This window comes from Pelodiscus sinensis, chromosome 2 (genome assembly GCF_052426305.1).
Source record: "Pelodiscus sinensis isolate ZL-2025 chromosome 2, ASM5242630v1, whole genome shotgun sequence".
Classification (NCBI taxonomy): domain Eukaryota; kingdom Metazoa; phylum Chordata; order Testudines; family Trionychidae; genus Pelodiscus; species Pelodiscus sinensis.
The window spans coordinates 256,977,466-256,988,352 of NC_143053.1; the positions used below are offsets into that span (position 1 = coordinate 256,977,466).

General features: G+C 50.1%; 1 protein-coding gene across 4 annotated transcripts in view; it reads right to left on the reverse strand.

The window, feature by feature from the left end:
- SNAP47 (synaptosome associated protein 47) overlaps positions 1–10,841 on the reverse strand; it is a 32,963-nt gene extending 22,122 nt beyond the window's left edge. Inside the window, exons 1-2 of one of the 4 annotated variants that reach the window (XM_075922965.2) lie at positions 10,695–10,841; positions 1,959–2,493 (exon numbers count right to left, since the gene is read on the reverse strand). In XM_075922965.2, the coding sequence (XP_075779080.2) occupies positions 1,959–2,446 (488 nt within the window). In that variant the 5' untranslated portion in view covers positions 2,447–2,493; positions 10,695–10,841. Of the gene's footprint in view, positions 1–1,958; positions 2,494–5,357; positions 6,071–6,161; positions 6,187–9,353; positions 9,881–10,694 lie in introns of those variants that run through there. The other 3 variants (XM_025188081.3, XM_089776842.1, XM_075922966.2) reach the window with 3 other exon arrangements.
- Between the last annotated feature and the right edge of the window lie 46 nt (positions 10,842–10,887).

Here is a 10,887-nt window from a genome sequence, read left to right on the forward strand (position 1 = left end):
GTTGCTGACTGTCCTGCTCCTGCCTTTGATACAGAGGCAGCAGCATGGGGAAGCAGCCAGTTTAAAAGCCATCTCCCTGTGTGCTCCCAGGGAGTCAACTGCTGCCCCACGTGTAACCACTGAAAATATCAGCGGTTCCACAGTTACTTAATTACATGCATTTGAACATCCCTATTCTATTCAGGGCAATGGGCCATTTGGAAAAAAAACCTATAGGCCAGGCTTTCTGTTCCTTGTAAGGAAAGTACTTTCTGCAGATACTTTGATCAATGTGGCACAAGACAAAAACAGACCCCAGCAGCTTTCTTCCACAGCTATATTGATTCTGCTAGCGTTGAACGGATATGAGCATTTGTAAGGAAAAACAAGTGGCTGTTCAAAAACACATGTAAAACATGGAGATGCTATTTCTACAGCCGTTTCCCCAAGTATTGCTGCACTAAAGCCAAAATCTCCCCCATCCAAAATCCCAGGGTTATGAACGACTAGTCGACTATCCAATAAGCAATTGCTTATTGATAGTCGACAAGGGTAGACCGCAGGCCAGACCCCGGGCTCCACGCGGCGCTGCCACTTTGAAACGCCGCATGCAGCCTGGGGCCAGTGGGGGAGTCCCCAGCTAGCCCGGGTTGCATGCAGCATTTCAAAGCAGCAGCACCACATGGAGCCTGGGTGAGTGGGGGACTCCCCCACTGGCCCCAGGCTCCATGCAGCACTGCCACTTTGAAATGCTGCAGGCAGCACGGGGCCAGCAGGGCACTGCTTGAGGGAAGCAGTCCCCCACTGGCCCTGTCATCCCCGCAGCGCTTTTGCCTTTGAAGTGTAGCAACAGCCCGAGGGCTGTTGCTACACTTCAAAGACAGGGCGCGCTTATCGACTTTTTGATTAGACAAATAATCGAAATGTTACTTCCCTACTCAATACCTGCGCAGGGAGCGGAAAGGACACCTCTCTCCTTTAGTCGCAGAGGTCTCATGCCCCTTCTGCAACGGACAGGCCCATCTAGGAGCAGATTTTCAAGCTCTGCCCTTTGCACAGTAGAGCAAGGGAGGAGAGATGAGCTCCGGAACAGCTAAGCTCCTCTCTTAGGCTACATCTACATTGCAGCGCTATTCCACCTCTTTTGAGCATGCCCGTTATTTCGAAATAGAACGGGCTCGCTATTCTGATGTCCCTGTAAACCTCATTCCACGAGGAGCAAGGGAGGTTTTGGAACAGCGATTTATTTCAAAACGAGGGCTGTGTAGGCAGTGTTAAATTTTGGAAATAAGCGATTACAAAATGAACTCGAAATAAGCTACGCAATTTGCATAGCTTATTTCGAGCTACAGGTGCAGTGCAGACGCACCCTTATAGAGGGGGACCACAGCAAGGTCTTAGCATGCATTGAGGAGGGGGTCACATTTGCCACAGCGCAAGTTAGATCGGTTGGTCCTCTTCCTAGCCGAGGGGTGAGCAGACATGGATTGCCATGGCTACCAACCGGTGCTTTATTGACCTGCACCTCCGCAGGCATGGCTGCTTGAAATGCCTGTTGATGGCAGATTGCGGTTCCTGGCCAATGGGAGCTGCGGGAAGCGTTGCCCTGGTTGACGCTGCTTCCCACAGCAGCTATCCGCAGCCAAAGGGAGGTGCAAGAGGCCACACCTGCGGAGGCACAGATAAATCAAGTGCTGGTGGCCCACCAGAACTTAACCCTGGTGAACCGTGTCCAGGCTGTTTATTGCCCACTGCTGTTCTAGGAGATGATTTTCCACATCACAAACTCACCATGCCATCTGACACATGCAGCACTGCCCTAATTAACCCAAAACTGGAGGCATACAGCACTGAAACTTAATAAAAGGTGGATGGAAGGGAGTCTCACAATTACTGAATGTGAAAATCTGACAGTGAGGCTTCAGACATATTCCATATGAAGCATCAATTACTGTTGAGCACCAGTTACACTACTGTACCTGTCTGCTACATCCAGGTCAGAGTCAATCTTGGTCAGCCCTGACATGATGTTCCCAAACTGTTCACCCTGATAGTGGAGCACTTTTGCTGTATCCTCCAGACGTTTCTGAGACGCAGAGAGTAAGCCCGTCAGTTCTTTCCCTTTTGTCGTCTGCGGAGCTCCAGCCCCTGGGCGCGCCAGCAACTGCTCCCTCCAGAAGTGCTCCAGGATGTTGAAGACCACATTTCTATTGGGCTGGAGGGAGCTGAACCAGTGCTTGGTGTTCTCCTTCTCCAGAATTGTGAGGGAACTGAAGATGAAACTGGAGGACTCCTTCTTGATCTCACAGATGCTGGAGAGATGGAAGTGGACCAGCAGCTCGCCCGTCTTGTCAGCTGTAAATCGGACCGCTAGAGGAGTCAGTGAGAGTCTGCCGTAGACCCATCGTTTCTCAGGGTCTAAGTAATAGGAACAGGGCCACGCATGGATACATATGTCCTCATTCATCAGCTTGCTGTCAGGGTCCTCTTCTACAGTGACACCAGAGCGGTTACCTTCAAAGTGGGAAGAAGTAAACAAGTGAGAGGATTGTAAGCCAGGGTGTGCAGACATCCCCATGGGCACCTTTCGGGTGGGTAACTGGTCTCAAGCTCCAGCCAGTTTTTAATATTGCCACTAGATCATCTCCAGTACGCACGGCACAAAGGTGGGGCTGCTGCGGTCTTGGGGGGTGGAATCTGCCACTTCTCATCCACCTCCAATTTTAAAAATATTGTATTATTTTCTCTGAAAACAAGTCCAGCCTCCCCCGGCCTCTCCTTCCTGTTCCTGTGCACTAGATCACCTGCTACACTGAAGTAAATGTCATAAACACCCAATATAACATTGACTCTGTGTATGATTATACTTTGACAATCTAGTGCAGTGGTTCCCAACTTGTTCAAGCATGCGGACCCCTTATCAATGTTAAAATTTTACAAACCCCAAGGGGAGCGGCTGGAAGCAGCGGCCAGCACGTCCCATGGCCTGTGCTACTTCCTTAGCTCCAGCCCCCCGGTCTCCTGCCCATCCACGGAGGATATGGTGAGGGGGCTCTTGTGGCTGAAAGCAGCTCCTGCCCCAGCACTCCGCCCTGGGCCAGGCGCAGAGACCCGGGGGACAAACAAAAAAAAAAAAAGGAATGTAAGGATCAGGCCCACCGCAGGACTGGGAGGGGGAGAGGGCTGGAGCATAAACGGCAGCGCAGGCAGTGACAGGAGGATGGATGGTGCCTCCTGGAGTAGCAAGATCCCATCCCGGGGAAGGGAGACAACGTGTGCGTGGCCAGCCCCAGGCGAGAATCGCCTGATGGAAAGTCCCAGTCCCGCAGTGCGGCCGAGCCTTACATTTATTTTCCTTTCCTTAACTTTCTGCAGCCCCCCCACCATACCGATGCAGACCTCCAGGGGTCCCCGGACCACAGATTGGGAACCAATGATCTAGTACTGTACTCTGGGCACCTTGGTTGGGGTGCTGATGAAGGTTTTGTATAAATAAAACACCTTTATATGAAGCCTTATTCAACATAGATTTAAAAAAACCTAAATAGAGTATAGTTAGCGAAAAATGCCACCTTTGTAAAAAGCAGTCCAGACTTTCGTGTATGTCCCTTTCTATACACATCAGCGAATACATGGTTGTAAATACCACATTAGCTGCCCATTCACCGCCTCTCAAACTGCTGCCCTGAGGCTTTCCGAAGTTAAGAGAAGCAGAAAAGATTTCTAATACTCTAAGCACAAGACGCAGCTTGTTTGACTTACCAAAAGATTCCAATGCAGCCCCATAAGAAGGGTAGAACTCTTCACTGTTTAGCATGAACATTGTATAGCTCTTTAAAAAACTCCCTGGGCAAGCAAAAGCAAGTGGCCCTATCAGCCTGCTCCTACCAGAATACACGTGTGCAGGCTAGGGTCCAAACTCCCGCCGTGCCTGGAGTGTCCTTTATCAGGGGACTTAAACAACCCAAGCTCAACTGTTCGTAGGGCAACGTCTCTGTCGCTAGTTCCTAGCAGGGATGTTAAATTTCGATTAGTCGATAAGGGCACCTTCGCCTCTGAAGTGTAGAAACAGTCCCCCAGGGCTGTTGCGACACTTCAAAGGCGAAAGCGCTGCAGAGAGCACGGGGCCAGCGGGATAGTCCCCAACTGGTCCCCATGCTTCCCGCTGTGTTTCAAGGCAGCAGCACCGCACGGAGCCTGGGGTCAGCGTGGGAGTCTCTTTCTGATAGAGACAGCAAGTGTGGGGGGAGGAGGGGAGAGAAATGACTAGTTAACTAGTGTGTTGACCATCCAAGAAGCATTTACTTACCGGATAGTCAACTACTTGACAAGTCGTTCACATCCCTAGCTCCTAGTTGGCCTTGGAAGGACATTTAATCTAAACCCTTTATAATCTGAGCTAGGGTGAACAGAATCCACCTGGTCTGACTGTCAGGATGAGTCACCTAAGCAGCTCAGCATCTATATACAAGATCCTGGAGCCTGACTCCCACTACACAACACACATGCTTGTCATGACTACAAAAGGATTTACTTGTCCTTGATCACATCTGTCCAGTTTTTCCCTCCCAGACTGCTCAGTAAATAACTGGCAGACACTGAATCATTTCAAAGATTTTATGTTTTCCATAAAACCAGAGAAGACCACGAGCATAATACAGCTTTCATTATGATGCTTACAATTTATTCTATGCCCCCAAAAATAAATCAATCACAAATATGTCCTGCTGGAGTATAAGGCACACAACAAAATGGGATGGATGTTACTCAGGCCTTCAAAGAGCTCTAGACTAGGGACGAGGGAAGCTGTTTACATTTTGTTGCATTTTCTTTGTTGCTGTAGCTTTCTGAACACACATATGGCCTCAAGCCAGGCAATAAGGGGCAGAAGTGTGGGAAGAAGCTTTGTGGAGGAGACACTGAGAGACCCAACAATGTTCCAATCTGTGTGGAGTGAAAAAAAAACATTTCAGCTGCTGAATGTTGGAAACGTCACACCTCCTCTGCATCCAGCGACTGCCCAAACTCAACTGGCAATTTTTGATGTCACTTGATGATTCCATACTATGAATAATCAACAATGCTATGGTGCTATCTGTAAGTCCAGCAAGGGACTCCAATTCAATCATATCCTGGAAGGGTGGCTTGCTTATGTCTAAAACCCAAAGATGGAATCATAACTTTAGTGCATGTGTGCCTGGTGGAAAAAGAGAGCAGGAGACAAAGTTTCCAAAATCACTTGGACCATCTCCTCCTCCTTTTGCCCTGTGACCTATATTGTTCCTCTAATTTGTTTACACTCCCCAGAATGTCAATGCTCACATGGTAAGAGTTTATACATTCCACAAGTTACATAACAGCCACATCGTGTTCCTTACTGTATTACTCTGTGAGCAGGCACTGAATAACAATGATTCAAATGCTCCTGCATTAATTATCTTATGAAGTCTTTGATGAATCATCATAAAAATCACAGATCCTCAGTGTTGCAACACAGTCGTAAGGTGCTCTGGTGCTCTATTTGCTGTAAGTAATGGAAGATTAGATTATTTACACTGTGTAGCCTCCAAAAGGAGATTAATATAGACAGCAATTTATGCTGTGATACGAATGACTAGTTTGACTTCAACTGTGATCTGCTTCCTCTTGTATTAGAATTCCTGAAAATTCCCACAAGACAAAAAATTAACCATCTTCTTGCTTTATGGTCTCTGTCTTTCTCCTTTCCACGTTACATCTTGTCACCAGACCTTGTATATCTAAGCACATGCATTCATACACACCTCTTGCATTGACTACAGTTGTGAACCCAGGTGATGCTTACTGGGTACCAGTTAACTGGTGCCCGGGAGCACCTGTAAGTGGAAGGCTGCCCCAGCGGGGCTGAGATCCAGCAGCAGGGCCCCAGGGCTGGAAGCTTCCTGCCACTGATGGTGCGGCAGGCTTGGCCCGACCTGGCTGGAGCAGCCCATGGTGCAGCAGGCCCAGCTGGACTGGAGCAGCCCCATGCTACGGGGATCATTGTTAACCAGTGAATAATCCGTTTAAACAGTTAACTTCTTAACCAGGATGTTACACCCCTATACAGGATTAAACTGAAATCTCGGATGCAATTTAAACTATAGCGTTGCAACCATGTCACCATAATTGGAATAATAAATAGAATATATCAAGTTCTCTACCTCCGTCCACAGGTTCAGGATTCTCAGGTAGCCTCAGGTAGCATCCTTGTAAGTCTGTCCTTTGCATTCAAGATAGCAGTTTGGTTTTTTGTTTGTTTGCTCTTTCTTAATGCCCAAGCAAAATATAAATGAACTGCAGAAAAGAGCAAAAGCCTACTACACCTGACACCAAAAAAGAAAAAGCCTAAAGATTAGGAATAAAGACACTAATAAAAAAGAATAAACTTCTGACATAAAGCAGACACCTGATGAAACTTCTCTCTCACCAGCAGAAGAAAACCATCAACTACTGGGGATTTACAAAGGCCACATACGCTTGGGTCACATGACTTGACTCACCTGAAGGCTAAACATTCTTCACCTTGCTCGTCAGTTCACTTTGTGTTTGAGGACAGAGTACACAAGCAAGAATCTATTACTAACTGTGACTTCAGCAACTAATTTTCCAAAGCTATTGCATATGCTTCATAATCATCTTAACTTTTTTGTTTCGGGGATCCCCAAGTACTTTAGAAATGTAAATGGTATATAAACTAGTCAGTCGGGAACCACTTTATTCAACAACAAAACCATGAAAGGCACAACATGTGGCAACTATTTAATATCACACATAGTTGAAATCAAGACTTCAAGAAGCTTGATTAGCACAGGGGGTGAGACCTGTCCTCTTCCCAATCCTGCCTCCCTCGCCCTTATAGCCCCCTCCCTCCCCAAAAAAAAGCAGAGGATGGAATGCTGAAGGGAAGGAATTAAACATAGGTGGAGCAGAACGTTTACATATATAAACTATTGCTTGCAGTGGCTATGCCAGTGGTGAGTTGTGATTACAGAGACTTTGGACACTCTTTCCCCCGATTCCCCTGGCCCAGAACTCCGCAGCAGAGACAAAACACCCCCTCCCCCCCACATAACCCCTAAGCAGTGCTTGCCCTCCCCGAAAAATGTGATTTGCAGAGAAGATTCCCAAGCTAGCCAGAGATTTCACATAGTGCAAGGAGAGGCAGTCAAAGCATTCCTGTCAAAACCACTGACCTGTGCAGAGGGGCTGTTTACTTCACCCTCTTCCCTCAGAGGCCTGGTCTACACTACAGCTGAGTCAGCTTAACTACATCATTCAGGCCTGTGAAAAATGTCAAAGCCTGTGTAATGTAGTTATGCCAACCTAAGGCCCTGTAGCCACCGCTAGGACAACAGAAGAATTCTTCCATTAACTTAGCTACCATCTTTCTGAGAGGTGGATTCATTACAGTCCTTCCATCGCTATACTGTGCTGCGGCAGCATTTCTAGTGTAGGTAAACACCCATCTCTTCACTCAGCTTCATTCCATTCCTGCCTTTCCTACCCACTTCTCCCTGGTGCCTTTCCCTTTTCTTTCCATAACCCATCCCCTCCTAATTAAACCCACTCCACCTCCCAAAAATATGGAACATACATGGTGTGTTCATCCCCCTTTCCTCATCCTCTCTCTGTAGTCCATCTAGACACTACTGTCCCACTGTTTCCTTGTACTACTCCATCTATCTATATCAATCTGTTGTCTTTTGTCTAATACTTGAACTGTAAGCTCTTGGGGCAAAGACCTCCTTTTTGCTCTGTTTGTACAGCACCCTGCAAGGTGGGGTTCCAGTTCAAGATTGGGGATTAATAGGTAGCTGGTTTAAAACAAACAAAAGGATGTTTTTCTTCATACAGCACACAGTCTACCTGTGGAACTCCTTGCCAGAGGATGTTGTGAATACTAGGACTTTAACAGGGTCCCAAAAAGAGCTACATAAATTCATGGATGTTAGGTCAATCCATGTATATTAGCCAGGATAGGTAGGAATGGTGTCCCTAGCCTCTGTTTGTCTGGAGGCAGATGACAGGAGAGGGATCCTGTGATGCTGTATTTGCTAGTGTCTTGTAAGTCTAGTTTTAAATATCCCAAGCAATGGCACATCTAACTTTTACTCAAGGACAATATTCCACAGTCTAACACATCCCATTGTTGCTTGGATTCAGAGTAAGTTCCCCCCCTTTTTTACCTTCATTCTATTACTCCTAGTTATATTGCCAGGTATCACACTAGCTTCCACTCCATTCTCCTGTTTTAATCCTTTAAATATCTGTGCATCATCAGGTCTCTCCCCAATCTTTTAATCATCGCTTAACCAAGTCACATTTCCCCCTTTCAATCTTTCCTGGCCTCCCAATTAGTTTTACTGTTCTTTTCTGTACGCCTACCAATGTATTTATATTTTTCTAGCAGTGTAGCATCCAGAACCAAAAGTGATATTCCACAATATCCAGTTGCAAAGGAGTCTGTGTGATCCCAGGGATAGGATCTGGGAGTCAAGATACCTGGAAGGTATTTCTAGCTTTGCCACCAGCATCACTATATAGACTTCGGTATTAGGGATGTGAAGGACTAGTCCACTATCCGATAAGCAAAAACGCATCAACTATTCAATTAGTCAATTACCCAATACTTAATATCCTTATTAGGCATATGCCTTAAGCCACTGGTCTCCAACCTTTTTAAGCACAATTTTTTTAATTTAAGTGCAATATAAGAGCTACCTCAGACTAAAATACCCGTACCGCACCTCCTTCATGTCCCTTCTCTGAGACCCCGCCACTGCTCTGTCCTCCCTCCCTTCCCCATCTTCCCTCCCTTTCACCAAGCAGGGGCAGAAGGTTGGGGCACAGGTTCTGGTCTTGAGCTAATGGATTTGGAGTGTGAAAGGGGCTCTGAACTGAGCTTGGGGCAGGGAGTTGGGGTGCAGGTTTTGGGAGGGAGTTAGGATTTGGGGGGCTCAGGGCTGGGGCAGAGGGAGTTCACGACTGGGGCAGGGATTCAGAGCTGGCTCCAGTTGGACACTGTTTACCTCAGGTGGTTCCTGGGTGGTGGTGCAATGGGGCTAAGGCAGGCTCACCCCCCAGCAAACTCCCTCCACCCTAAGCCCTGTTGTCTCCCCCCCACCCCAACCTCCGTTCTGTGGAGACAGACTACAGGGTGGGAGGGAGGCACCCTGACAGCACCCTCTCCCCTCCCTCTCCTGCTCTGTACTGCAAGCAGGAGACTGGGGGGTGGGGGGGGGGGAAGAGGGAAGCAGGTCTAAGGCAAAGGGCAGGAGGTGTACAGCAATAGGGGGAGAGGCAACTGAAGTGCCAGCACTTGATAGCCTCTTGGCCAGACCAGTCAGGATCACCTGTCAGGCTCCAAGATCTACTGGTTGGTGACCACTGCCTTAATCTTTCTCTGATTCAGTTTCTGCTGAGGTGACAGAGCTTTTGCCCTCATTTGTAAAATGCACTGAGATCACTGCCTGAAAAGCATTATGTAAATAACAAGTGTGACTAATTTTCCCATCTGTGACATCATGCTTCTACACATGCGGTTACATCACACTGTTAATGCCTGAATAGTTTATCATCCTCTTTCAGTGTGCCTTCCCCATCCCATCTCCACCACGACAGCATCCCACTCTTCTCCTTTCTGGGGAATTATCCCCCTCACCCCTGGAAACAAACGTATCAGCATTTCCAAAGATGACTGATCTTTAGTCACTGGCTCCTATTTTAGCCCATTCTTGGAACCGCAAATTTGTTTCTGGCTTCACTGAGGTTTGATATTTCTGCCCAAGTTTGTATCACGGATGGATGAGCTAGTCTGAAATGCTTGACACCGACACCTCAAGTCAGCAGTACCCCAGGGGGCCTTCACGGCAGCGTCCTGCCTCTGCAGCAGCCCCCGCCGCCCACCCAGGGGTCCCCCCACACTCGACCACACCCCACCACCTAGGATGTCCCACACCTTGCCCCCCCCACCTAGGGAACCCCACACTCCGCAACCCCTCCCCCCACCCCTCGAACCCCACCTAGGGAACCCCACACTCCGCCACCCCTCCCCCGGCCAAGGAGTGCCCCACACCTTGCCCCCCCCCCCGCCTAGGGAACCCCACACTCCGCCACCCCTCCCCCCACCTAGGGCTGCCCCACACCTCGAACCCCACCTAGGGAACCCCCACACACCTCCACCCCTCCCCCCACCCAGGGGTGCCCCACCCCTCACCCCCCCGCCTAGGGAACCCCACACACCGCCACCCCTCCCCCCGCCTAGGGAACCCCACACTCCGCCACCCCTCCCCCCACCCAGGGGTACCCCCACCTCGCCCCCCCCGCCTAGGGAACCCCACACTCCGCCACCCCTCCCCCCCACCCAGGGGTACCCCCACCTCGCCCCCCCCCCGCCTAGGGAACCCCACACTCCGCCACCCCTCCCCCCCACCCAGGGGTACCCCCACCTCGCCCCCCCCGCCTAGGGAACCCCACACTCCGCCACCCCTCCCCCCCACCCAGGGGTACCCCCACCTCGCCCCCCCCCGCCTAGGGAACCCCACACCTCGCCACCCCTCCTAATTCGCCCCCCCCCCCACACTGTGCCCCTCCCCCCGCCCTGGGGTCCCCCCACACACGAAGGGCCCCTCCCCCGTGGCCCCAGCGAGGACGGGGGCGCTCGCCCCTCCCCCCACCGGCCGGGAATGACTCACCTCCCCCAGGGGAAGGTGCTGGGACGCTCGGCGCCAGCTACCCCGCTTGGGCCTTCCGCGCCTGCGCCCGCCGCGCTCTCCCATTGGCGGAGCCGCCCTCCCTTTGTTCTCCCCCAACGTCTCTCCCCCCGGGAACGTGCGACGCCGCGCTCAGGGTTCCGGCCTCCCCGAGACAGTTCGCCCGGCGCAGGCG